Source organism: Manacus candei, unplaced genomic scaffold (assembly GCF_025592945.1).
Source record: "Manacus candei isolate 608988 ecotype Guabito, Panama unplaced genomic scaffold, ASM2559294v1 h1tg000070l, whole genome shotgun sequence".
Lineage (NCBI taxonomy): Eukaryota > Metazoa > Chordata > Aves > Passeriformes > Pipridae > Manacus > Manacus candei.
Genome location: NW_026138118.1, coordinates 156,308 through 183,910, shown reverse-complemented (window position 1 = coordinate 183,910; position 27,603 = coordinate 156,308). Strand labels below are relative to the sequence as shown.

The 27,603-nt window shown below is 47.5% G+C and overlaps 1 protein-coding gene across 14 annotated transcripts; it reads right to left on the bottom strand.

The window, feature by feature from the left end:
• Positions 1 to 65: 65 nt before the first annotated feature.
• KHDRBS1 (KH RNA binding domain containing, signal transduction associated 1) lies at positions 66 to 27,282 on the bottom strand. Of its 14 annotated transcripts, none has more exons than XR_007907695.1 (12): positions 26,485 to 26,673; positions 16,967 to 17,094; positions 16,253 to 16,369; positions 15,123 to 15,269; positions 13,252 to 13,388; positions 12,211 to 12,427; positions 10,460 to 10,527; positions 10,136 to 10,194; positions 8,085 to 8,168; positions 7,111 to 7,380; positions 767 to 4,221; positions 66 to 660 (listed from the first exon to the last, which is right to left on the bottom strand). XR_007907695.1 is itself a non-coding variant. In XM_051807410.1 (10 exons), the coding sequence occupies exons 1-10, from the start codon at positions 27,080 to 27,082 to the stop codon at positions 7,283 to 7,285; spliced, it is 1,437 nt and encodes a 478-aa protein (XP_051663370.1). In that variant the 5' UTR covers positions 27,083 to 27,282; the 3' UTR covers positions 5,964 to 7,282. The 14 variants fall into 14 exon arrangements, 3 of the variants coding, with proteins under 3 accessions (XP_051663370.1, XP_051663368.1, XP_051663369.1); XR_007907698.1 differs by having other exon boundaries at positions 66 to 588; XR_007907696.1 differs by having other exon boundaries at positions 66 to 982; positions 2,283 to 4,221.
• Positions 27,283 to 27,603: the final 321 nt, after the last annotated feature.

Sequence of the window (27,603 nt, the reverse complement as noted above, 5' to 3'; positions counted from 1 at the left end):
ATAGGGGACAGACCCCCCCAAAACACACCCCGTCGAAACCAGTGAAACAACCGCTGCAAGCCAAAAAATATTCATCGTCAGGACTTTATTACACGGAACGAGGGATCACTTCCAACACAGGAGTTGTAGGATCGTGGAATAGCTGGAGCAGAAAGCCCAGCGCTCCTCCGTGGAGGAGCTTGCCAGGCTGCCATCCAACTTATTGGTGCAGGAGCTCGCCAGGCTCCCATCCAAGCTATTTTCGTGCTGTGATTCACCTTGATCACTTTTCAGCATCTTTATCACCCGCTCGCAGCGTTTTTTTCTCTCAGTGATCTCCTCCACTTGTGGGCGTTGGTGGTTCGGCACAGATGGAGCGTTTTACAACGCTGAGAACCAGCTGGAGGCAAAAATCTCTGAAATTAATGGCCTTCCACAGGCCCAAGGTTTAGTTCTTTACTGGCTTTGGAAGGGGCTGCCCAGGGAGGTGGTGGAGTTCCCATCCCTGGAGGTGTCCAAGGAATGACTGGACGTGGCACTTCAGTGCTCTGGGCTGGGTGACGAGGTGGTCACAGGTTGGACTCGATGGTCTTGGAGGTCCTTCCCGACCTAAATGTGCAAAGCCATCAAAACCCAGGAGCATCCAGACATCTGTGGTTTAACAGAGTCTTCCAGGAACAACTATAAAGGTAACAGGACGTACCAACATCAGGTTAAAAACATTTTCAGGTTAAAATATATCAGGTTTGCTACTACAACACGACATATTGAAGCTTTTTGGTCATACCTAGTTCCAAATTCAGTGGTAAAAGTAACAGCTTCAGTAGAAAACACTTTATATTTCAGTGTTCCAACACACAGCTGCTGCTCTCATGGGATCCCAGGGAGGCTCCAGTGTTCTCCAACACTCCCCAAGATCTGGCAGGTTCCTATTTCCCAGGGAAGTGTCTTAACTGTGCTCCTTGATCAGCTCTGAAAGCAGCTCCCCGGAGACTCATCCCTCCTTGCAAAAGGAGCAAAAGGAGCGTGGAAACAAACATTCCCATTAAAACATATGGCAGCAGTGGAAGGCTCAGCTGAGCAGCAACAGCAAAGGTTTGTGTTCTGTGCTCACAGAATGGAGCTTCCCAGGGAGGAAATGAGGAATAACATCTCCACTGGGATGGGAATCCCTGGATAACCTGCAGGAATTCCTCCCCCTCACAGCTGACGAACGGGACACGTGTCCAATGTCTCATCCAACATGTCACAGGTTTATCAATTAAGGAAGAATTTCCCTAAGCCCCGTTTTCCTCCCCAAAAGCTCCGTATGTGCTCGTTCCCAGGGAAGCCTGTTCTCCTCTGCAGCTCCCAGCAGACACATCCCAGCTGGTCCCTCCTCCTCTGGGGCCGCTCAGAGGGTCCATCCAAGCTGCAGGAATCACCCTCAAGCCCAAGTGTTCTCCAGGAGAGCAGCAGGATGGGTTAAGGAAGGGAAAATGCACACTTGAACTGTTTTTCTTGGCTCTGCTCGTGACAGATGCTCTCATACAAATTTAAAAGCTCGTCCTGTACGAAAAGAATCATCTGCTCCAAGTGCTGGACAGGGAATCCAGCTGTGCTTGTAAACCCAGCTTATCCAAGATGGAATTTTGGAGGTAAAGGCTTAAACCACTGTGCTTTCAGAGAGGCTGAGTTAGACACAAAATACCACAGAGGGTGTGGAATTCCCATCTTGGAGGTGTCCAAGGCCAAGTTGGACAGGGGTTGGAGCAATCTGGTCCAGTGGAAGGTGTCCCTGCCCATGGCAGAGGCTGGAACTGGATGGGCTTTAAGGTCCCTTCCCACCCAAACCATTCCATGAATCTATATTTCCATATAACAAAGCTCAAAGCTCATTTGCTTTATTTAACAACCCAAACAGCAACTTGAAACCAGGGCTGAGGAACGGGCAGGGGATGAGAGTCTCCTTCCAGGGAAAGCTGCCGGGGGTTTTTCTGGAATTCCAGCTTGGTTTCACTTTCCTGTGGCTGTCCAGGATCCCACAAAGCACTCAACCTCCCTGAGGGTGTAAAACCCGGGTCTGTGCCAGCTCCAGGCATGGCCAGGCTGAGCAGTTATACCCAAGAGGCTGGAGAAGCTGTGACCACGCAGGGAAAGGGGAAGGGAAGGTGGGAATGCTGCGTGTTCTGCAGCAGGAGGATGTTCCTGGAGCCAAAACTCTCTTAACAAGAACAGTTTTTGTTGGGAAAAGCTTCCCCAGAGGAGAGGTCCCAGCTGCTACACATCCCCCTGCACAGAGCCAGGCACGACAGGGCCTTTACCTGCTTTATGGCCTTCACCAAAACCCTACAAATAATAAGGTGAGGATTAGTCCTTTGGGAAAATTGGGAGATGAGAGATCCCTGGCACTTGTGAGGTCACAGCCAGCTAATTCCACCTCCAGCAGCCACCTGCCAGTAGGAAAGGGAAGGTTATTCAGGTTATTTAGGTGACTCAGACTCAAAGGAATCTCTATCCCTCACAAATTCCTGCATCACCCCCGGAATGTCTGGCTAATTAGAGCATCTTGGAGAGACACATCCTATGCTGAGGGTTATTTTGAGATCTCCAATTATCTCTTGCAGACTCCAGGCTAAAATCTGACTGGAGCAGTGCTGTGAGAGGGAGGGAACGCCTGATCCAGGGCATGTTTGCAAAATACTTGTAGCATATACAGCCATTTCAATATATTAATATTTACAGTCTGCCACAACATTTAAGTCTTCCCCATAAACATGCAACAAAGGCAAGGCACGAGCTGGATCCCTCCAGAGGCAGCGTCACAAGATCCACTTCTACAGGTAAAAAAAAAAAAAAACCCTGCATCATAATAGATGATCTCTATCAAATCTTTTCCACTTGATATAAAAGCTGTGCCTATTAAGAAAGAAATGGGAAAGATTGGTACATGGCCAGAGAAACTGATGTTCCAATTACATTGTAAATGAAGATGAATTTGATAACCAGGCCACAAATCCAGACACGTTATCGTTGCCCCTGGCAGGATCCAATTTTCAAGTGGAAGAATTCAGGGTAATCTCCCTGTTGCAGCATTTCCACACATTACCTCTTCCTTGTCCCTAATGCTCCTCAGATAAGAGAAGCTCGTTTGGGAGCTTTACAATTCCATGTAAAATTAGACTTGTGTCCTTTTATGTCCTGTGCCCAGGTTGCCTTTTGAAGCCGTTGGGCTTGTTCAGCACTGCAAGGGTTTATTTCTTTGTTCTTTTATTTATGGAGATCAGACTTTCAGCTGGTCTCAGGGTTTGAGAGGAAGCATTTAGCTGTTCCCAAAAGCCTTGGGATGCTGCCCTGGGGGAGAAATGTGTCCTTGCTGCCTAAGCAGGTCACTCCACTGATGTGTGATCACCTCCCACTCGTTTGCAACCACTTGTATCCATTTATAAAAGCAATTTATTAGAGAAGCATGGCCTATTCCCCATCCCTGGAATGTTCCAGGCCAGGTTGGACGGGGCTTGGAGCAACCTGGTCTATTGGAAGATGTCCCTTCCCATGGCAGGAGGTGGAATGAGATGGGCTTTAAGGTCCCTTCCTACCAAAACCATTCTGGGATTCTAAGAGATGTGTCCCAGGATCCCTGATGGAGATCTCTGGCTATGCCAGTGGACAGAAATCCTTAAAAACTGACCAGCCAGCAGCCAGATCCCCTGATAGGGGCCAGAAGGTGTAGAACTGGCAAGGTCTGGCTGGGTTTAGAATCTGCAGTCTGTAATTTTAATGCCCTATGGACTCCCACAGGAATTCCCACCGAGCCATTCCTTCAGCTGCTCTGCTCCTGCAGCATCGGGTGACAAACCCCAGGGCACTGGGAACCAGATGATCTTTAAGGCCCCTTCCAACCCAAACCAGCCTGTGATTCCATGAAATCCAACACCCCCAGGAAGCAGCAGCTCCAAGAGATGGACCTCATCACATTTTCCCCCCTCCCTAAATCCACTGAAAACCTCTTTCCCTCCGGATCCCAGGCTGGTACAATTCTGGAGCCTCCTCCACGCCGTGACCTCTGCGAGAGCGTCGGGCAGGGAGAGCCAGCCAGCTCTCCCTTTTTTTATTTGTGGGGATGTGGTTTTAACAGCTCAGATGGTGCCACCCCCACACTGTACAAACACAACACACACACACACACAGACTCACCCCCGTGGGTGCTGCCCCTGCTCCTCCTCACCCCCGGCGGCTCCCGGCGCCCAGAACTCTCCGCTCCTGCAAGTCAAAGACAGTTTTCGTGAGGCCCCTCAATGGAAGCACAAATCCCACCCTCCCTCCCTCGAAACAAAAAACAAAACAAAAAAAAAGAAGAAGAAAGGGAAAAAAAAAAAAGATTCCCACATGCAGTTATTACACATGAAGGAAAACATGCAACTTCAGCTGAGCTGTGGACGTTTCACAGGGAAACAGCAATACTGGGGCGGGGGGGGAGGGAGGCTAAAAAGTTTACATTTTTAAACAACTGAGCGGAATTTGGGGGTTTGTTGGGTTTTTTTTTGGCAGTAGCAGGAACTAACTAGGTTCATTTTTACATCCTTGGATATTTAAATATTCCTCTTTGCCCACGTTCCGCCGGAGTGCATTTATTTTTTATCTCCGAGGGCACGTTTATTAAAGTTATATCTCTAATTTATGCAGAGAAAAAAAAAAACATGTGGGTTGTTTTAAAACGTTTTTATTTTAAACATTTTTTTTCTCCTTTTTTTTTTGCGAGTTGCCTTTTTTTTTTTTGTTTTTAAATTACATTAAAATTAAAACATCTCAAGGCTTGGCTGGATAAAAAAAGTTTACGTCACGGGTTTATGGAAAAGAGAAATGCGCTGTTAAAATCAGACATTTAGGTTACCTTTTGGGCGATGCATGTTAGCTTTACACATCCTGATTGATTCTCCTGCTGATAATTTTCCTTTAAAAGGGGGGTAATGGGCAGATCTTTTCATCAAGCAACCACATTATGCCCTGAAAGCTGACTCCAAACCAGTGTTGAAAATTCGGTTATTTGCACTTTAATAACAATCTACAAATACAAGTTTGTGGTTTTTTGTTGTGGTTTTTTTTTTTTCTTTTCTTTTTTTAAAGTATTCCCCTCGTTCATGCGCTGCCACAGTTTTGCTCCCTAATATTCTTATTTTTCACCCCCGAGCAGTTTAATTCTCTCTCCCCTTAAAGAGTTCCAAATTCGTCTGGGAGATGGGAAACACAAACCATTTTTTTCATGTCTCTTTAAGAAGCATTTAGTTTTAAATATATATGTAATATATATAATATATCTCTGTACATCCACACCCTCTCAGAAGGATTTTAAGGAGCAGCTGCAGCACCGTTCTCCAACAAAAATACATTTTTTAAGTGGTTTTTCCAAGTAAAAGCTACCGTGAAGTAGGAAGGGCATCATCTTAGCCAAGGGGGGGGGTTTTACAGAAAGCAACTTCCTTCTCCTCCTGGTGGCAGCTAAGCCTTGGAATTTTCAGCATTCCTTTTGTCATGCTACTTAAAGCAGGGATTTCAGACTCAAGCTGGAGTCTGCAGCCCGGAATATTCTCCGAGGCCACTTGAAATCCGAATCAGTAACTCAGCAAAGAACCATAAAACACTTTCCAAGTCAGATTTCTGCCCCAGTCCAGGCTCAAACCGCTTTTAACAACTTCCAGGGGGTGAAAAACAAATTTTTTCTTTTTCATATATATATAATTTTTTTTTTTTTTTTAAATTTAAGATCATTCAACGAGCTCGGTAAATTTGTTTTGTTTTGTTGTTGTTTGTTTTTTTTTTTTGGTGAGAATTACAAAAAAAACCACCTTTTTTTTTTTTTTTAGAATGTCTCCATCGTTTTAAAAAGACAATTATAGCTTTAGCATTAATTTAAATTTATTTAAAAACGAACAGAACGGAAATAAAATAAAATAAAAAATCGCTACTTTTTATCGCTCAACCAAAACAAATGACAATTCATCACATTTACTTTGATTAAAAAAGGACTAAACTTTATTGACAAATTGCGACAGACATTTTGACACGTTTTTAGCTACCTAGTTAGGCAGACTTACACATGTAGCATTTTCTCTTCCAGAACAGAGTGGGAGGACAGTGTACAAATCCAATTAGGACTTTATCTTATGTACAAAGTGAAATTTTTGATCATTTTGTTGGTTTTTTTTTTTCCCAGCTGCAGTGTCCCTTTTTATGCAAGGCTCGTGCTGAGATACACTTGAACAAGTCGATGGGACTGCTAATATTGACATTTTTACTTTGTTTTTGTGTTTTCTTTTTAAACTTGCACTGGATTATCTGCCCCAAGCACTATAAAAAATGAGAATTTTACAGAGTTCAGACCTACCCATGGAATATTCTGCTTTCTACTATCAAACACTGGGCAATTAGAGCCATGCTTTGTTTTTGTCCCTTAAAATTGTTCGTCTAGAACCAAACTAAGAACCCCTTTACACTGGAAATATCTGCTTCCCAAGCATATCTCAACACTGCACGGGGGGCTAGATTTCAAAATCCACATAAGAAAAGTCAATTTTACAAACCTAATTTTTCTTTTAGGTCAATTCTCTTTAAAAAAAAAAGCTATTTAATTTGTTGGAGGATCTTTCATATTAAAATTTAAACTTCAAGATTCACCAGCAATCTCCTTATAAAGAAGTTTTGGCATCTGAAGTTACTTTTTTCCTTTTTTTTTTAGAAATGGTGGCAGCTACTACCGTTACATTATGATTTTAATGCTTAAAAATAGCCCTGAATTTTGAAATGTAGCCTACTTTGGGATTCTGCAACTACAACCTTTATGGGTTCCTTTAAAACAAACTTTAAAAAGTTTTAAACAAAAACCTTAATTTCATAGCTGCTAAGCAAAGCATGTCACTTTGGAAAACTAACACTTTTAAACTGTGGTTTTGTAGGTTTTTTTTTTTGTTTTTTTTTTTTTTTTCCTTAAAAAAAAAAAAAAAGGTACAGTTGAGTTTATCTAAACGACAAAGAAAGAAAAAGCCACCTACACACTGGAAAAAAAAATAAAAATAAAAATTTAAAGTCGCTTCCTCTAATTAAAAAAAAAAAAAAAAAAATCTATTTAACTCATCTTTTAAAAGTACTACGTACAGAAGCCGAAATGCAGGGTGAGGATGGAGTGGGAGAAAAAGGGGCCACGAAGAAAAACAGTTAGACAATTACTTGTCTGGTGTGGGCAAAGCAACGGGAATCCCGGGAGATACAAGAATCAGTAACAACTGTTTTGCTCAAAAGTGGGATTTTTCCCTCATGTTTTGTGTTCTCAGTAGCGTCCGTAGGGGTGGTCTCGGTAGGCCCCCTTCACTGGCCTGGTCGGCGGGGCCTTCAGGGAGGGCCGGGTCCCATTCCAGTCATCTTGCCCTGTGGAGAAGACAAGGATACGTCAGGGATGCTGTGGTGGTGCCTCACCCCAGCACCCAACTGGAAAACACCCCGTGGTCCAACAAAATATTGGATTTACAGGATGACTTAGGTTGGAAAACCCCGTTAAGACTGAGCCAAATTAACCCACCACTAAACCTTCCAGCGCTGTGGGAAGGAGGAGGTGACACAGGGACGTGTCCAGGTGGGTCTGGGATGTCTCCAGAGACTCCAAGCCCTCCCTGGGCAGCTGTTCCAGGCTCTGCCACCTCCATGGAAAGGAATGAGTTCTGCCTCAGGTTGAGGTGGAACTTGGTTGGGTTTTAGTTTATGGCCATTGCTCCTTGTCCTGTCACTGGGCACCCCTGAACAGAGCCTGGGACCATCCTCTGACACCCCTTGGAGATATTTGTATGGATTGGTGAGACATTTACATGGATTGATGAGATATTTGTGTGGATTGAGGAGATATTCGTAGGGATTCATGAGATCCCCTCTCAGTCTTGCCCTCTCCAGACTAACCAGGCCCAGCTCCTGCAGTTTCTCCTCATAAGGATCCCCAAAATCTCCTGCAGCTCCAACTTGGACAAACCCGGTGCCTTTCAGGAGTAATTAATTCCAGCAGGGCCAAAGCCAGTCCCCAGGGCAGTGTGGCACCAGCTGTGCCAGAGGTTCTGCCAGCATCCCTAATCCCAGGGTCTCACCATCAGGGACAGCTGCAGGAAGTGCTTCCCTCCTTCCCAGACACCAGGCAGGGCAGATCCTGGGCAGGTGAAAGGTGTCCCTGCCTGTGGTGGGCGGTGGAACAAGATGATCTTTAAGGGTCCCTCATGCCCCAAACCATCCCAGGATTCCATGAACCACCACTGAAGCAAATGGAGTTCACATCCCTGCTGTCCCTGAGACAGCTCCAGCCCCAAATATCCCAGCTCAGCTCTCATTAAGGCTTGTGCTTGCAACATCCATCCTCGTGTTCCTGCCAGTCTCTCCAGGGTCACCACTTTATGAAATCAGGAGTCCCACGACAGCCGAGCCTGTTCCTACCACCACGGAGCACATTCCCCTTTTCTCCAAACTCTCTCCAGCCTGGCCCAGTGATTTATTCCTCTAATTCTGTTTTCATGAAAGCAGAGACCAAAGGAAATTGCTGTGGATAAACAGATTAGCCGTGGCAACTTCATGCCAAGTGTACAATGAGCATTTTGGCCTCCCAATCCCGGCCGACTCCGCCGCTCTCCCACCAAGCCGGAGGCACAAAGGGCTCTTTGTGCTGCGTGACAAACACAGGCAACAAACCCAGGCATTGAAGGCAGGAAAGAGCCAACGTTCCTGGGAGCAGCTGTCTGCTCAAATGCAGCCTAGGCTGGAAAACATCCCTGCTCAGGCACCTGAGTTTGAACTTCCCACAGCTTAAACCCGGAGCAGGGAACACCCCGAGGCTGGAGCAGGGTATTAACTCTGCTTCCCTGTTACTGGCATGACAGGGTGCAGAGGATTCCCAGTTCCCAGGGATCCCAGAAAGCCCCTCCAGCTGGTCATTAATGTCACTACCTGCACTCACTCAGCTGATGCTCTGGGAAAGGCAGTTTCCAATCACATGGAATTCTGTGCCTTTATGCTGTGCAGCTTTGGGAACTTATGATATCATGTGGTCTGGAATATCCCTCTGGTCAGCTGGGTCAGTGTCCTGGCTGTGTGCCCTCCCAGTTTCCCCAGTCCCATGCCAGAGTGGCAGTGCAAGGAGCAGGAAAGGCCCTGGCTGTGTGTGAGCTCTGCTCAGCAACAACAAAACATCTCTGTATCATCAGCACAAATCCCAAACTCAGCCCCAGAGCAGCCACTGGGAAGAAAATTAACTCTGCCCCAGCCCAAAGCAGCACAGGCTGGTTTAGAGGGAGAGGAAAATGCTTCTTACTCATTGCCACGTGCAGCTGCCATTCCAAGCCTGGATATAGGAACTGGCTTAAAAAAGAAATGCAGCCACAGCTGAGGGGAGAACTTCTGCAGTGATGGTGTGTCTTCCCAAGGAAGCAAGGAACTAATTCCTTGTTTTACTTTGCTTTTCCCATTGAACTGTCTTTATCTCAACCCATGAGTTCTCCCACTTTTACCCTTCCAGTTCTCTCCCCCATCCCAGGAATGGGGAGTGAGTGAGTGGCTGGTGGGGTTTGGTTGCCTCTTGGGGTTAAGCCACAACAGTTTGGTTCAGTCCAGCCTAAGTCAGTACTTTTACATAATTCAAATTAACTAAACTTCATAAACTACTTGCAAGTCATATTGAGCAAAATTGTTCCAAAGAGAGGCCTTTATATGACATACAAATCCATTTTCCAAGCTAATGTATAGCACAGAGTCAGGATCAGGTAGCGGGTTTTTGAGGATAAGGAAGCAGATGGAGCCATATAAAACACAGTCCATGAAGACCAGACTGCAGCAGTAGTGCTGTGGGTGGAAATCCAGACCTCTTAAAATGTTCTAAAGCTACAAGGAAATTAAGATATTTCCATAGTTAAAAAACGGATCTTTTTAAAGTGTCATCTTTGAGACAATCAAGTTTGATAAGGATCTAAACCCACAGAATGCCTTTGCCTGTTCAGATCTAGATACAAATGTTCTACCATGAAAACTACTTGAGGTTCTCCTCAGTTTTTGTTCAGACCCTGGAGTGACACTGGAAAACTGCTGGTTGGCCACAAGCCATTCCCAACTACGTGCAGCCCCTTCCCAGTGAAAGGAACAGTATTCCCAGACATACCATAAGCTTCATAGGTTTCCTGTGCCTCCCCGTGTCCATAATCATAGTATTCTGTGTCCCTGGAAGAGTAATCAGGTGGTTACATCCAGTGAAATCACATTCTCAAACTGACACAGCTTGCACAAACGCTGGACAAGTAAAAGATGCCCAGTGTTGCCCGTGTCATTTCCCAAGCTCTCCTGGACTGCAGCAGAACAGGGCACCTTCTCTACAGCTCAGACCCAGAAATGAGTGTTTGCATTCCCTTAAAATGGGAAAAAAAAAAAAAAAAAAAAAAGAATAAAGGTCATGCATTATATGTCAGGAAGAGAGAGGCCAACTCACCCTTGGCCCTGGCTGTAGTAGCCCTCATAGCCCTCGTAGCTCTGGTCTGCGTACGTGTCGTCGTAGCCCTGAAAGGGATCATGACACAAACGTGTTAATGGAAGGACCAAAGGATAATTCCTGGCCAACAGGGATGGCAGGACTGAATTCAGGCTACAGCAGCTCTCAGAGGAGCCTGGAAATCCTTCCCTGCCACAGGGAGGTGGCAGACATGGCTGAGACCTGCTGTGTCCCGTGGCTCGGGAGGAATGAATCATACTAATATTTATAATTCATGGTCAAGGTTGCAGCTCGGCTGAGGGACAAATCCCTGTGCCAGGAGACCTGGAACTGTGTTATTAGGAAAAGGTTCTTCCCCCAGAGGGTGGCTGGGCACTGACCAGGCTCCCCAGGGCAGTGGGCACAGTCCCAAAGCTACCAGAGCTCCAGGAGGGTTTGGACAATGCCCTCAGGGACAGGGTGGGATTGTTGGGGTGTCTGGGCAGGGCCAGGGGTTGGACTGGATGGTCCTTGTGGGTCCCTTCCAGCTCAGGACATTCTGTGATATCTAAACCACAGATTTACAATTAGACAAACCCCAACCTCTGAACTTAGGACTGGTTTCAGTGAGAAAAACATTTTACTGGGAAGAGAAGCAAACCTTTAAGGTGTATCAATAATTGTGATGATTCCCCAAAATGCTGTTGTGCTGTTGTTTCTCCTTTGGGACACCAAGAGCATAGATGCCAAGATAAGCTTGGCAGGAGGGTGGTGCTGAGTTATACAACTTGAAACATCCCCCTGTTCATTCACTTATTTGCTTTAAGGATTTTAGTGGACAGAGGAAGCCTTGGGTGCCTCTTGCTTAAAGAATTCTCTTAAGAGAACATTAAATGAACTACCCCAATCTCTGATGTAATTTTTCACACCATGCACTGAAAGTCATGGAAAACTTCAGTTCCTGGGGGCACATTTATAAAAAACAACCTTTACTTTGGATTTAAGACACTTGCAGTTCACTTCTTGGAGGGTTAAAGAGGCAAAGAAGGTCATCAAGCACCATCCCAGTGCTCACTGGGGATCCCAGCCCCATATCCCAGTGCTCACTGGGGATCCCAGCCCCATATCCCAGTGCTCACTGGGGATCCCAGCCCCATATCCCAGTGCTCACTGGGGATCCCAGCCCCATATCCCAGTGCTCACTGGGGATCCCAGCCCCATATCCCAGTGCTCACTGGGGATCCCAGCCCCATATCCCAGTGCTCACTGGGGATCCCAGCCCCATCCCAGTGCTCACTGGGGATCCCAGCCCCATATCCCAGTGCTCACTGGGGTTCCCAGCCCCATCCCAGTGCTCACTGGGGATCCCAGCCCCATATCCCAGTGCTCACTGGGGATCCCAGCCCCATATCCCAGTGCTCACTGGGGATCCCAGCCCCATATCCCAGTGCTCACTGGGGATCCCAGCCCCATATCCCAGTGCTCACTGGGGATCCCAGCCCCATATCCCAGTGCTCACTGGGGATCCCAGCCCCATATCCCAGTGCTCACTGGGGTTCCCAGCCCCATCCCAGTGCTCACTGGGGATCCCAGCCCCATATCCCAGTGCTCACTGGGGATCCCAGCCCCATCCCAGTGCTCACTGGGGATCCCAGCCCCATCCCAGTGGCCACTGGTGGTCACTTCTCCACAGCAATCTCCTGTCAAGTCCCGTGGAATATCTAAGACACGTTTAGCTGGAGTTAGAAAACCGAAGACAAATAATTCCTTACATATTCCTCGTAGGCTTCTGGTGCAGGAGGAGGAGGAAGGGGTATCCTCTGGATGCCAGCTGCCCGTGCTCGGGGGGTAGGAGCCCCCCGGACTGCCGGAGGAGGGGGCACCCCCCGGGCTATGGTGGCCCCCCGAGCGATGCACCCCCGCACCGAGGCCCCTCGCACCAGGGCCCCCCGAGGAGGAGGAGGAGGAGGGGGACCAACCCCACGGCCCCTGGAAGGAGAGAAAGAGGGTTGTGAGCAGCTCCTGCGAGGACACTGAGGTTGCTTCTTGTATCTGCTTTAAAATGCAACAACTCGGTAACTAAACAGAGCCGTCATCAGCAAAGCCATGAAGGTTTTATCAGCACGAGAATTAACATTGTGCCCTTGCAATATTTGCTAAAACCTCCCCTGGGATGAGAATTCTGCTGCATTAGATGTACAGGCAAAGGAATAAATGCCATACAGGACTTTGGGCGGGTGATTTCTTGGAGTTCACTGACCTGGGATGGCTTCCAGACCTGCAGGTCCGTAAGGATCAGTGATGAGATGAGGGAGGGACACGTCAGGGCTGAACAGGCAGAAGGAAAGACACTACCCCATGAAACAGGGAGTGAAGAAAGAACTATAGTAACAGTTTTATTGCCAATTTATCCCAGAGCCTTGACAGCACTGACAGAATGATGCCATCCCAGAGCTCTCAAACGATGCCAGTTTAATCCGAAAATGCTTGTTCTGCTGAAGGCTGCACAAGATCTGTTTACACACAGTTTCACAGGCCAATTGTTGAAAGGTTGCTTTATAGAACTATTGATTGCAGACATCAAAAATAACACAGAAGACACCCACTGTGTTAGATTACATCTCAAAACATGCAAAACATCGGATGCCAGCGTGCTCCAGGCGAGCCTGCAACACAAGGCTGGAGAAGCCTTGGCCAAAATCCAAGGTCGAGCCCGACAGCTGATGTGCAAGAACAAGCAGTTTAACCTCCTCTGACAGGATAACTCTGAGCAAAAGGCAGCACTTCCAGGTCTGTGCTTTTGGGAAGGATACCTTGGAACGGGTGGAGGTGGTGGTGGAGCTGCTCCCCTTCCCCGCCCGGGGCCGCCTCGGCCGCGGTTCGGCTCTGGGACACCGTTCAGGTAGGACAGCTCCAGGAACTGCTCCTGGCAGATATCATCCATCGTATCCTGAAAAGGGGGGACAGTCAGTTCCAGAGAACAGCCAACTATCCATGCTGTGCCCTGGGATATCCCAGCCTGCTGCGCTGGAATAAAAATAACTGAATAGTCCTAAATTAAAATCTGCTGGTTGGTTTTACTGGGATTTGCTCAGCAGGTAACAGGGCAGCTTTCTCCAGAGAAGAAATGCATGCCCAGGAGCTCAGGTGAGCACACAGCTGGTCCCTAGGAAGGGGATCTCTCTCACAGGGCTGCTGGAGGTACCTGATGTCACCCAGCCCCATCCCAATGGTCACTTTTCCACAGCAATCTTATGTCAGTCATGTTGAGTACCTAAGACACAGTCAGCTGGAATTAAAACACCAAACAGATGTAATTCCTTACATATTCCTCGTAGGTTTCTGGCACAGGAGGAGGAGGATCTGAGGGGATCCAGCCTCAGGAATGAGCTCAGATCCCTAGTGACCCTTGGAAGCCAGGACACCCCACCCCTGAGCCTCACACCCAGGGTCTTCCCAGAGCCACAGCAACACCACAAAGTGAAGAGTCTCCTCCCAGATGTGTCTTCCAAGCCCTGTTGGCTTCCACAGTGACTCCCCTGTCCATTTTCCCAAGTTTGACACACAGATTGAAGGCAGGGACAGAGAAGACACTTCAAATAGCAAGGCTGCTTTGGCAGCTCTGCACATCCCAGGGGCTCCTTGAACATGACCTCTTTCCTTCAAAGACACTCCACATCACAGTCTCTCCTCCTCCCTGTGTCAGACCCAGGAAAACACACACCATCCATATGCCCTTCCCACTGCTCCCATGTTCCACCTGCCCCTGGTACTTCAGGAAGAACTTCCAAGCTCTCCAGGCTCACCTGTGGAGCACAGTGACAGGGTCTCTGAATCCCTCTATGAGGTCTCTGAGTTACAGGCTGGGCTGGCCAGCAGCAGGAACACTGCATGGGTCTTTCCCATTTTTTTTTCACCCTAATTTAATGAGCAACACTGGGATTTTAAAACATGTGAGAGACTCCTTCAGGTTCTGCCATCCTCAGAGGCAACACTCCAGCAGGGTCCTGTTACACACTGGTTTAAAACAGGAATTTGGCCACAAAGGTCTTACAAAGTTCACCAGTAAAACACGTCCCCAAGTAGGTGACAAGTGGCACCTGCATAAAACCATGGTTTACTAAGTGATGTTCCTTCACATAATCCACATTTAAAGCAGCAGAAATGCTGATTTAACACGTGTGTCTCAGAAAACAGTCACCATAATGAATAGAGCTCCTGAGCTGCCCGGGCTCACCCTCCTCATCCTCACACCACTGCATTTAAGTTTCTCATCTGACAGTGAAGTTTTCCAGCTGGATTTCTACAGTTCCAAGTCAGAGGAACCCATCTAAGAATTCTCTTCCATGCCATGCAAGACTAAACTTATTCTCCCACTAAAGCTGGCACGTGGAGCTGGACAAGCTGCTCACCCCCAGTATCCACAGCTCATACTGGGATGGAAATACCTACTCCAAGTGCTCTGTACCACTACCCTGTATGGTTTGTCATTCTAATCATGGTTAGAGGAATAATAAATACCTTCTGCAGGATTAACAGGGTTATCTGAAGCTGCCACTTTATATTCCAGGTTCCCTCAACCACCCCAAGTGAGATTACACTGTGCAGATCTTACCCATCCTGAGCCAGGTTCACCACCCACCCACCTCCTTCAAAACCAAAAAGAGTGCCAGCATATACATACTGGAACAAGGAACTTCTTGACCTCCTCCATGGCATGAGCCATCAGGGCATAGGCCTCGCAGGGGGGCCCAAAAACCTCGATGAAGACGTGCAAGTCCATGTTTAGGTGAGCGTATTTCGGGTCCCCCCCTTTGCGCAGCTCCTCCTCCTGAAACAGAGCACGTCGAGAGATTCCTGAGGCTGAACCACACACACAGAGAAAAACTGCTTTTCTTTCCCCTGTTTCCTGAGCCTTCAACAGGAAATGTCTGTAAAAGCACCTGGACACAGATCATGCAAACAGGCTGTGGATTGAGCAGGTTGCTAATGGCAATATTTTTAATCGACCCCAGTCAATTTTTTTCCCCCCCAAGATTTATATCCAAGCTTGTTGTTCTTCCTCTTCTACACCACCTTTCTGTAAAGGTGCTCTTTACCACCTCAGGAAGCTCTAATGCCTCAAACAAGGTTCTGTAACTCTGTTGTGAGACACTTCTGTTACTCAGACTGTTATTCAGTTATTTAAGAAGCTACAAACAAGCTGGAAGTGTAAAAGCTTTTCATGCAGCTCGAGTAAAACCTGAATTAAGTTACAGCTCTGTTGACTCTTAGCTCAGTTTTTGGAACAAGCAGGGAAAAAAAAAAACCCAAACATTCTTTTCATTTTTTTTCCCTGTTATAAAAACACCTCCTGGCACTTTGTGATTCACTAAAGATTATCAGGAACATACTGCTCCAAGATCTTCAATGAACCATGAGAATTCAAGGACTTCAGAGAGAACAGCTAGAAAAAGGATTTCATTTTTTTTATGGAGGGGAAACATATTCCTTCAGTGAAGGACTCTTCAGGGAGTAACTGGGATTAATTCTGATTTTATAAACTTTGTATTTCACGTCTCACATAAGCCATCTCTGCATCCAAGGGTACAGGGTAGCACAAGATGCCTGGTTTATAAGTCCTCCTCATAAAGAAAATATACATCACACTTCAGCCCCCATCCAATTGCTCCCAACGTGCACAGAACAATTCCTACTGCTTTGCTTTTGGATTTGAATGGTTTAATCTTTTACAAAATGCTCCCAGAGCCACTGCCTCTCACAGCAGTATGAGAGGAATTGTGTGTGTGCATGTTTTCAAGGTGATGCCCTTACCCTGGCTTTGTCTCTCATTGAGCCCCTCCCCAGCACAGAAATCTTAGCACCAGTTTCTTCCTGAAGTCTCTTAATGGTGTTGCCTTGAGGTCCCAAAATCTTTCCAACAAAGTTGAACTGCAAGTGAATTAAAAAAAAAAAAAAAAGGAAACAAATTAGCTCCAGAGTCCAGCAGATTTAACAGAAGCTTTTCTGAATGTCATGTTGGCTGACAAAAAAAAAAAGAAAAATCAGTCACTCCATTTGCTCCTCACCTCACCAAAAAATACAGACCAAAAAAAAAATTTTAAGTTTCAAAACATTCTTTTCATGAAGAAAATGCTCCTCCACCAGAAAAACCAAGCTCAATTAACTCCCCTGAAGTGTTTAATTCTAACATCTACTCTGCAGCAGTTTTACAGGCAGCGAGTCTTAAATGAGCTAAATGAGTTTTTTAACTGTAAAACACAAAGCTCTACCCATGGAAGTGCCTATCCCAGCAATAAAATATCCCAGCTGTGCATCACCATTTAAGCTTTATCCCAAGACATTTTAGAAATGCAATATATTAGAAACAAGATCCTGCAAGCCTGCACAGGAAAAATTCCACAGTGATAGTGGAAGGGAGCATTAACTCCTGCTGACACTCTGACAGCCACTATCTCTCAGTCAGCCACAAAATCCACAGAAAATAAGCAAACCCCAGAGATTCAGGAGCTCTTTTCTGGCCCTCACCTTGGGGTACTGTTTGACAGGTATCAGAACTCGTTCTTTCAGTTTCATATTCTTGTGGGAAAATAAATCCAGGTAGTTTTCTTCCTCCTCCTTCTTTGTTGTTTCATCCTTCTGAAATTTTTCAATTTCTAAACGAGATAAAAATAGGGCTGCTTTTATATTCCTCAAACAAGCATCAGTTCAGAGCTGGAGTTATGACAGGACACACCACCCTCATTCCCTGTGAATGGATCAACACTTGGAATGGTCTTAATGGAACATGGACAGGTCACCTCTTTAGTGCTGGAATCCCTTCACAGCCTGGGATTCCAGAGGCTAAAAATGGGATAATGGACAAAAACAAGGAGGAACAGCAGAGAATGCCCCACAAATAATTGAACAAATGAGAGAAGGAAACTGCAAGTAGAGTTTTGTGTGTCCCTTCTGCTGTGGCCTGAACACAGCACCCACATGTAGACCCCTAAATGCACAAAGAAACCAGCCCAAATTGCACTAAAACTACACATATTTGCTATAACGCAGCAGAAATCAGCAAATGAGGCAGGTTTTTTATCATTCAAGCCAAGCTATTTGTCCTAGTTAGGACAGCTGAGATCAGTTCATCATGGTGGGTGTAACCCAAAACTGTATTCTATAGCCTTCCATGTCATTTCCCAGAAACTAGACTATTGTTGTCAATAGACTATTCGCACCCTCTGCCCATAGAGCCTGACTCCTCAGGCTATAAACTAGGTGTTAAGAGGCCTGTGAGATAGGAGGATGTTTCTGTCCTCACACCCTTTGTGAACTCCCCGCCCTGAGGAGAGTACCAAGCATTCCTGCCTGAACTGGAGGATATATAATCTTGGAGTTTTGGAACATTTTTCAACCCACTCGTGGGATCCAGAGGACGGCTGCATCTCATCGCTCTCAACCAGACTTAGACCACCACTGGACTGCGATCACCAGTTCTGGCCAGACTGCAGCAGCTCTCCCACCAGCAGGTTCTTCCCCTCTCCCTTTACTTTGGACTCAAACAGGGCCCAAGGAACACCACTTTGTTCAGGCCCCAGGGCACTGGGTTATACATTTGGGTTTTTGTGGGTTGAGACCAATTGTTTGTTTGTATTATTGTACTTACTGTATTATTTTAATAAATTGTTATTCTGACTTATAATCTCTCCTTTGAGTTGGGTTCATTCCCCCTGCTGGTTAACTTTTAAACCAGCACACTATTTTAAATCCATTATTTAATTAGTGGTGTCAACACATCCTGACATGATGAATTTCAGTTAAGCTGAAAACAATCCTAATAAACAACAACCCAGTGAGTGAGACAGAGTGTGGTCTGGTTTAGGAAATTCTCACAGCTTCATTTCATTCAAAGAATTCACCTTTATCACACAAATAATTACTATGAGGGTTTTCAAACCCTCAGCTGTGCAGCCATGAAGGTGAGGGTCAGAAGCTCTTAACTTGATCCAAGCAATGCAACTACAAATCTTTTTGCCTTTCAAAACAGGATTTTGATTTTTAGTTGTCTGTTGTGAATCACAGAACCTTAAAAACCCACTGAGGTGGCCTGAGTGAAGGCAAGGAATGTTGCAGCCTGAGGGGATCTGGGACAGATCCCAGTAACCTGCTGGAAGTAGGTCATTAAGGGAGGTCAATTAGGAGCTGGTACAAGCACCTTAAACCTGCCTGGAAATTAAACTTTCACTGAGAGGTGGCAGGGTGTGACCCACATGGAGAAAATTCAAGATCCTCTTCCAGGCAGGCATTTCTTAGTCATTAATGCACTTTTCCTTGTTACAGGGATAACACCCAGCACTTTCCAGAAGAAGACAGCCCAGAGCTGCCTGGCTTGTCCTTTCCAGAGATGTCCAGTCGTGGACAATTTCTATTCAAAGGCCAACAACTAAATGAGAAGTTCCCCCAAATCTGGAGCCAATCCAACAATCCCAAATTACTGATGAACCACGAGGAATCCTTTGGTCCAACAAAAAAAAAAAAACAACAAACAAAACCAAATTGGTCACATCCAAATCCACCACAAATTATTATTTACAGGTGTTTATCAGGAGCACGACCCTTCCCTAAAAGTTAAATTGTGCCATTTCACCAGCAAACCCAAGGACTAGAAATACATTTTCTGAGTCGAGAGTGCTCTGAGCACTTCTCACATCTCAGGGGAAAGAGACACTTCACAGGATTATGCACAGAACTGGAACTGGGCTGCAAAACAAAACCAACACCTGCTTAGTCATTACCAGAATTTCCACAGTGCAGCTGCAGTCTCTCGTATTTCCTGTGATTTCTGTTCACCTCAAACTCTCTGCTTTTGACTAAAGGTTCACATTTACAAGTTTCAGAAGCTCGACACATGGGCTTGATGACTTTGGAGGTGTTTTCCAACCTTAGTGATTCTACACCAGATACTCAGAGTATTATCCACGTAGGAATATTTTCATATCATCCAAACATGACCAGTGGGTTACCAACACCCTCCTGGACAGGCAACCACCCCATGGGCTGAGAAGCAACTTTCAAGTGGTGCAGAGCACAGGAAACCACACAGGCAACCAAAAAAAAAACCACACAAAACCCCCAAACTCTTATGAAAACATCACCAAATAATCGATATTTTAAATTTTCGGTTCTGGACCCAGAATAATATAAATTTAAATATAAAACTGGCTTTTAGTTTAGAGAGATCTAAATACAGAACCTGGAGACTGTGGGAGAGAGTTAATATTCCAGACCACGTGGTGTCACGTTCAGTGGATGAAGCTGAGGGAGAAGAAGGACGGGGGGATGTTGGGAGTGATGGCACCTTCCCAAGTCATGGCTGGGTGTGATGGAGCCCTGCTTTCCCAGCCACTGGGAAACTGGGAAGTGTGGGATGAATTCCTTGGTTTGCTTTGCTTTTACACATTGAACTGTTCATCTCAACCCACATTTTCTCACTGTTGCCCTCCCAGTTCTCTCCTCCATCCCAGCGGGGCAGGGGTTGAGTGAGGGCTGAGTGGGGCTTGGTTGTCACCCAGGCTCAAACCAGGACACAGAATCATGACAAAATGCCTGAATTTTTTATCTCTGCTCACAACAGCACCTTGGCTCCCTTACAGAAGTGTTACCATGACTCCTTAAAAAAAAAAAAAATACCCACCGGATCAAATCGCTTGGAAAAAGATTTCTTGATTTTTGCTCTAAAAAGAAGTGACTTTCTGAAGATAAAATGCAAAAGCATAAAAACCCCTTCAAGTTCACACACTGTTGAATTTATAAAATAAGACAAAGAGCTGCCTTGATTGGCTTTATGTAGGTTTTTTTTAAAATTTTAGATATAAGAACACGATCAGAGAATCAAGATTTGGAAACTAAAGGTTTCCCTGGTGGCCTTATCCCTGGTGAGGGATGACTTAAAACCCTATAGAATTGACTTCTGAAGTAATTCAGTTTTCCTAAAACAGTATGTAAACTTCTGAAAATGCATCCTGTACAGAAACAAGAAGTGTTTCCTATAAACACAATAAGAAAAAAAAAAAAACACCCTAAAACTTTCTTGATGGGAATTAAACTACCCCGAGGCATCGTCTGGGTTGTTAAACCCTCAGCTATGCAGCCATAAAAAGTGAGGGTCAGAAGCTCTTAACTCGATTCAGGCAACGCAACTACAAATTTTTTTGTCTTTCAAGAACAGGATTTTGATTTTTAATTGTCTGTTGTGAATTAAGAGAGTCTTAAAAGCCCCCTGAGGTGGCCTGAGTGAAGGAATTCTGCAGCCTGAGGGGATCTGGGACAGAGTCCCAAACCAGTTGTCCTAGTTAGGACAGCTGAGATCAGTTCATCATGGTGGGTGTAACCCAAAACTGTATTCTATAGCCTTCCATGTCATTTCCCAGAAACTAGACTATTGTTGTCAATAGACTATTCGCACCCTCTGCCCATAGAGCATGGTGGGTGTAACCCAAAACTGTATTCTATAGCCTTCCATGTCATTTCCCAGAAACTAGACTATTGTTGTCAATAGACTATTCGCACCCTCTGCCCATAGAGCCTGACTCCTCAGGCTATAAACTAGGTGTTAAGAGGCCTGTGAGATAGAAGGATGTTTCTGTCCTCACACCCTTTGTGAACTCCCCGCCCTGAGGAGAGTACCAAGCATTCCTGCCTGAACTGGAGGATATATAATCTTGGAGTTTTGGAACATTTTTCAACCCACTCGTGGGATCCAGAGGACGGCTGCATCTCATCGCTCTCAACCAGACTTAGACCACCACTGGACTGCGATCACCAGTTCTGGCCAGACTGCAGCAGCTCTCCCACCAGCAGGTTCTTCCCCTCTCCCTTTACTTTGGACTCAAACAGGGCCCAAGGAACACCAGGGGGAATGAACCCAACTCAAAGGAGAGATTATAAGTCAGAATAACAATTTGTTAAAATAATACAGTAAGTACAATAATACAAACAAACAATTGGTCTCAACCCACAAAAACCCAAATGTATAACCCAGTACCCTGGGGCCTGAACAAAGTGGTGTTCCAAGATTATATATCCTCCAGTTCAGGCAGGAATGTTCAGTACTCCCCTCAGGGCGGGGAGTTCACAAAGGGTGTGAGGACAGAAACATCCTTCTATCTCACAGGCCTCTTAACACCTCGTTTATAGCCTGAGGAGTCAGGCTCTATGGGTAGAGGGTGCGAATAGTCTATTGACAACAATAGTCTAGTTTCTGGGAAATGACATGGAATGCTATAGAATACAGTTTTGGGTTACACCCACCATGCTCTATGGGCAGAGGGTGCGAATAGTCTATTGACAACAATAGTCTAGTTTCTGGGAAATGACATGGAAGGCTATAGAATACAGTTTTGGGTTACACCCACCATGATGAACTGATCTCAGCTGTCCTAACTAGGACACCAGTGAATCCCAGTTCACATCCACCACACCCAGCAAAAAATCCATCCTGCCTCCTGCAAAAGTAGGAATGGCATCTGGGAATTGGTCTGTGAGGGCAACAGTTAATTAACAACAAACAAAAAAGAAAATGCTAAAAAAATAAGCGGCATCGGATCCACGTCTTCAAGGAGAGTGTAAAATGTGGGAGAGGGATAACCCCACGTTCTCCAGCTGCTGGAATTCAGGTCAGTGGGGGTGACCCAGCAGTCCCCTCCAAACCCCTTCACAGAGCAAAGCCTGGAGCCTGGAAATAGGTGTGAGGAAGGATTAAAAACGTGCCACTGGTGACGTGTCCCACTGCTCCGGATTCCAGAGGCATCTGGACACGCTCTGGCCACACAGCACAGAATCTCCCAGGATATCTTGAGCTGGAAGGGACCCACGGGATGAGGTGCTGAGTGAACTGGAGTGGGAGCAGCTGTCAGAGCAGGCACTGCTAGGGAGGAGAAACGCAGGGATCCCTGCAGGGATTGAGCCCCATTCCAGGGTGGGATTTTAGGGGAGCAGCAGAAGGTTACCTGCTTGGCACAGGGAATGTCAGCGGGCTGGCACTGCTGGCAGGGGTGGCACTGCTTCCCAGACTTCTGTGGGACAGGGATTGCATTGGCTCAGCAGGACTCCTACGGGGCAGGTAAAGGGGTTTGGTAACAAGGGGCCACAGCGATCCCCAGCCACTGCTCCTCAGCTCAGCCCAAGCTCTTCCTTAGCACAAAATCACATTAAACACTGTCCTGCAGCACATCTGTGCTCTGCAGAGCAGAGGCACATTCTGTTTGTTCATAATATTGACCCCATGCCCCAGAAAAACCACCAAAACCAGACAGTTTGGGGATAGAAGCCTCTGGAAGAAAGGGAGACCTGCCCTCCTTCACTAGTTTGATCCCACAGGAGAGGAGTAGGAGCCTGCTCCTGGATGGACTCTGCCAATAGTGGAAGCTGCAAACACTAATCCCACCATTTTCCTCCCCAAAACACACCCTCCAGCCTGTATTCCTGGGAATTCCAGCTGGGATTCCTGGGCCAACACCTCTGCTTTGGGGCTTTGCTGGGAAGAGAGGGGACACAAACTGCCACCAGCACTGGGAGGGAAAGGAGCAGGATGCAGGAAGGGAGAGGGGAGCTGTGAGACATATCCCAGGTGGGAGAGGCTCCCAGGACAGCAGTGGGAAGAAGAAGAGCCCCAGCAGTGGCAGCAGACCAGCAGTGGTTAACATTGACATGGTTTAGCAAAATATACACTGAAAAAGGCACCAGTGAAATGATTTGGGCATATCACAGCCTGAGACATCTGGGGACAATTTAAGGTGGCAGTGCCAGCTCCTCTGGGGGCAGGATTTATGCTTGGAAGCACAGAAGCTGAGATAATCTCCATTTCAGGGCAGCCTGAACTCCATGTGAAACAAGCTTCAGGCACAGCTCCTCAGCCCCCCTCAGCCCCCTCCAACCCCTGTGCTCTGTTCCTTGGTGAGTCACCACTCACCCCTCTGACTTTTCCTTTTTCCTTTCCCCTTCCTAGGAATGCACAGACTGAACCTGCCATGAGACTCCAGCACAGTCAGCAGGGAATTCTGTCCAGGAGTCCCCCAGCACCTCCAGCTGCTCCCTCGTGTTGCTTTATCTCCAACTGCTCCACGCTCCGAATCCAACCCTCACCACCCATTCCCATCCCTCCTGACCACCCCACATTTCTGGGGATGTAAAGGGCTGCATCCAACAGAGATGTGGTGGACTGACACAGCTCAGGTATCCATCTGCAGCTGAGGAAGCTCAGAGGTGACCAGCTCTTTTCACTTGGGAGTTTCTCCATGAAATAAAAATAGTTAAAAATACCACAGGAATTTGAAAAAACCCAAAACCTACTCCTGGCTAACACAGAGATGGATGTCTTCTGTCTTCCCCAAAGCAGGGAAGCAGAGAGGAATGTGCCTTTCACACCACCAGCATCCCCCCACGGCACAAATGCAAGGGAGGAAAAGGGTTTTCTTGTTCCTGTGGAAGAGGGAGGTCACACAGACCCCAAATCCCAGGAGTGAAACAAGGATCACGTTCCAAGGTGCAGGAAATCCCAGTTTTCAGTTTCTATTCAGGGTGCTGGGTAAGAAAATGTAGCCAATTTATGCCTTTTCATCACACAGTACGTGGGTCAGGAATCAACATTAATCCCATCACTGCGAGGCCCTAAATAAAGCCAATCTCCTCCAGAAATGCTGAGCAGCTTCAGAACCACAACAGTATTTTAGACAACTTTAACATATTAAGAGTCTTAGGCTGAATGCAAGATTCCTGCAGGGCCCCCCTCCCTGAGGCAGGGAGGCCAAGCGAGTTCCACTCCTGAAAAAAGGCTGGAATAGGAATTCTGCTGACATTCAATATCAGTCAGTTCTGCGTCTGGAAGTCATTTTGCTGGAGCTGTGCTGGCTCTGTGTGTGTGTGTGTTACATCTTTGGCCCAGATTGAAATTCCAAAGCACAGCAGCCTCTCCAACACGACATCCCCCAAGGGTGCCACAGCAGTAGGAAATTCCAAGCGATCCAGAGCAGTCTGGGGTCACCCAGGCAAAAAAAAGACTTGACCTGAAACCACCTAAAGATCACCTAAACCCACCATTTGCCTCGGATTCTTCCTCATCCTGAACTGGGACTAACAGTGAACGCTCCCAAAGGACAGTGATTTTTAAAATACCCAAAGCAAGCACGAAACATCTGGAGCTGTTCCAGTTTTAAGCCTCACAAAGCTGCAGTCTGCTATCAGCAATTTTTAAATTAATGACAAAAAAAAAAAACCCCAAACAACAAACCCACCCTCATAAATCCTCGTTACACCACTCAAGTGAACGAGGCTTTGCTAAAGTGGGCTGAGGACGCTGTTCTTTTGTTTGGGAATCACCAAACTCCTTGGATTTCCTTTGACTGGAAGGCATCACCACCGAGCATCAGCTGGCTCGAGGGGTTTATTAATCGAAACCATTAAACTGATGGAAAAAATCGGATTAGAAAACTAATTTATTTAGATCAAGATGTTGGCGGGTGACGCCAAGTTTACCCGCAACGATCCCCCCTGGTTGTTTGCACAGTGGGAGAAAGCAATTCCTAACAGTTATTCCCTGCATTGAAGGAGCTAATAAAACCTCCAGCACTGCACCAAAACCATGCATTTTTAAACCTCAGGGGGGAAAAAAAAAAATTAAATAATTTAAAAGCAGAATGATAAATACCCAGCGAGGAGATTAAATCCTTGCTCTGGGTGCCTCCCAGCTCCCCACCCTGCACGTAAAGCAGTGAGGGGTGGCAGATTTTTTAACCCATTCCCATTTTTAAGCTGACTCCGGGGTCCGGAGGCAGCTGAATCGGCTGGATGGAGGCCCCGGAGGCGGGTGCAGCAGCTGCACCGGGGAGATCCAGGGAAATCCAAGCTGCCAGGCGATTGGACAGCGGGATGGGGAAGGAGAAGGCTCGGCTGGGCACAGAACAAAGACTGCCATTTCCAGGCCCTCCTCGGGCTCGGCAGAAGCACCGGAGTGAGCTCTCATCCAGATTTCCAGAAGGGAAAACCCACGGAGATGGCAAATCGTGGCTCGCCGGGAACTCCAGCGGTTGCTACGTGGGAACCCCCCGGGGTTTGTGGTCCCTTGTGGTCCCTCTCTCCCCAGGGATCAAAGGGCTGCCCTGATTTTGGCTGGGACAGAGCTCATTTTCCTCTCAGCAGCTGGAATAGTGCTGTTTTTTTAGGATTTACGGGAGAATTTCGGGATTTATATGAGAATTCCATCGCTACCACCCTGATGTTTGGGCTGTTCCTGAGCACCATTTACCCCAAGACTCCTCCGAGTCTCCTGCTCTGCCAGCGAGGAGATGCACCAAAAACTGGCCAGCACAGGTGACCCAAGCTGTCCGAGGGGATATTCCACCCACAGACTGTCATTCCCAGTATTCAAACTGGAAGAAGTCACCTGGAAGGGGCTCGGGGTGATCAGTTAGTGGGCGGTGAGCAACTGGGCACCAGCTCTACTCCCTCTCCTTACCGTCACAATTATCATTGTTATCAGCACATTTAGCACTATTATTACCTTTTATTCTAACCATTAAACGGTTACCTCAACCCACGGGGTTCTCTTTACAACTGTCCTTCTGCCTGGCTGGGGTTACACCACCACAACGGCTAATATAACACAGTATAGTATAATATAATATATAATATAGTGTAGCATAATATGGTGTAGTTATAATATAGTATAAAATGATATAGTATAGTAGAATATAATATAGTAAGATATAGTATAATAAAATACAGTATAATATCATATAGTATAATGCAATGTAGTATAGTATAGTATGACCTAGTACAGTATAATAGGATAAAGTATAATATAACATAGCATAATACGTTATATTACAATATAAGCGTCAATATAACACGTACAAAACTTCTGGGGCTGCGTTTCGATCCGGGCTGGATTAGGCTGAAATTAAACAGCGAAATACCCAATTTTATCGAGTTTTCACCCCAGGGGGTTCGCACCTCGCAGCGGAGCCCGAACTGCCCCGTCCCCCCCCACCCCCGGGGGGTGCCGGTACCTGCGGTGAGGAGCTGCATGGCGTGCGTGAAGGACGGGTCCAGGCTGTCCTTCTCCGCCATCAGCTCGGGCAGGTACCTGTGCTCGGGCTCCATCTTCCCGGCGGCTCCGGACGGCAGCGGGGCGGGCGCGCCGCCGCCGCCAGAGCCCCCCGAGGCACCGCCACGGCCGCCGCCGCCGCCAGAGCCCCCCGAGGCACCGCCACGGCCGCCGCCGCCGCCAGAGCCCCCCGAGGCACCGCCACGGCCGCCGCCGCCGCCAGAGCCCCCCGAGGCACCGCCGCCGCCGGCCGCGGGGGGAGGCGGCTTCGCCCCGCCGGCGGCCCCGCTGGCGGCCACGCGGCCCCCTGCGCAGCGGCACAGGCGGCGCGACGGCAGGGCGCGGCCACCGAGGCTTTGCCCCCGGGACGGGCGGCCCGCGGGGTCGTCGCGGCGCTGCATGAGGGGGGCGCGGGGGCGGCGGGGGGGACACAGCGCGGGCACCGGAGCGGCCGCACCGCCCGCGCCGCGCCGGGGCCGGAAGTGCCGCGCCGGAAGCTCCGCCCCCTTTTTTTTGGTGAGGGAGGGGGTGCTGTCCCCGCGCGCGACCGCCCCGCGCATGCGCAGAGAACGGGCTCCCTCACAGCACTGGCCCCCCTCACAGCACAGGCCCCCCTCACACACACCCCGCACAGAATCGCACAATCAACCAGGTTGGAAAAGACCTCTGAGATCATCCACAGTCCAGCCTGTGAGCCAACCCCACCGTGTCACCCAGAGCGTGTCACTGAGTGCCACATCCAGTCTCCTCTTAAACACCTCCAGGTACGCTGACTCCGCCACCTCGCTGGGCAGCCCATCCCAATGTCTGATCGCTCCCTCTGTAAAGAATTTCTTCCTGATGTCCAGCCTGACCCTCCCCTGGCTCAGCTTGAGGCCATTCCCTCTCCTCCTGTCCCTTGTTCCCTGGGAGAATAGAATCATGGAGCCATGGAATAATGGGATTGTGGAGTTATCAGTGTTGGAAGAGACCTTCAGGGTCATCCCATACAGCCCAAAAACCCACCACTGCCACTTTAAAACTGCTAAAGCGCTAAACCACATCAGCTTCCAGGGATGGTGACTCCACCACCTCCCTGCGC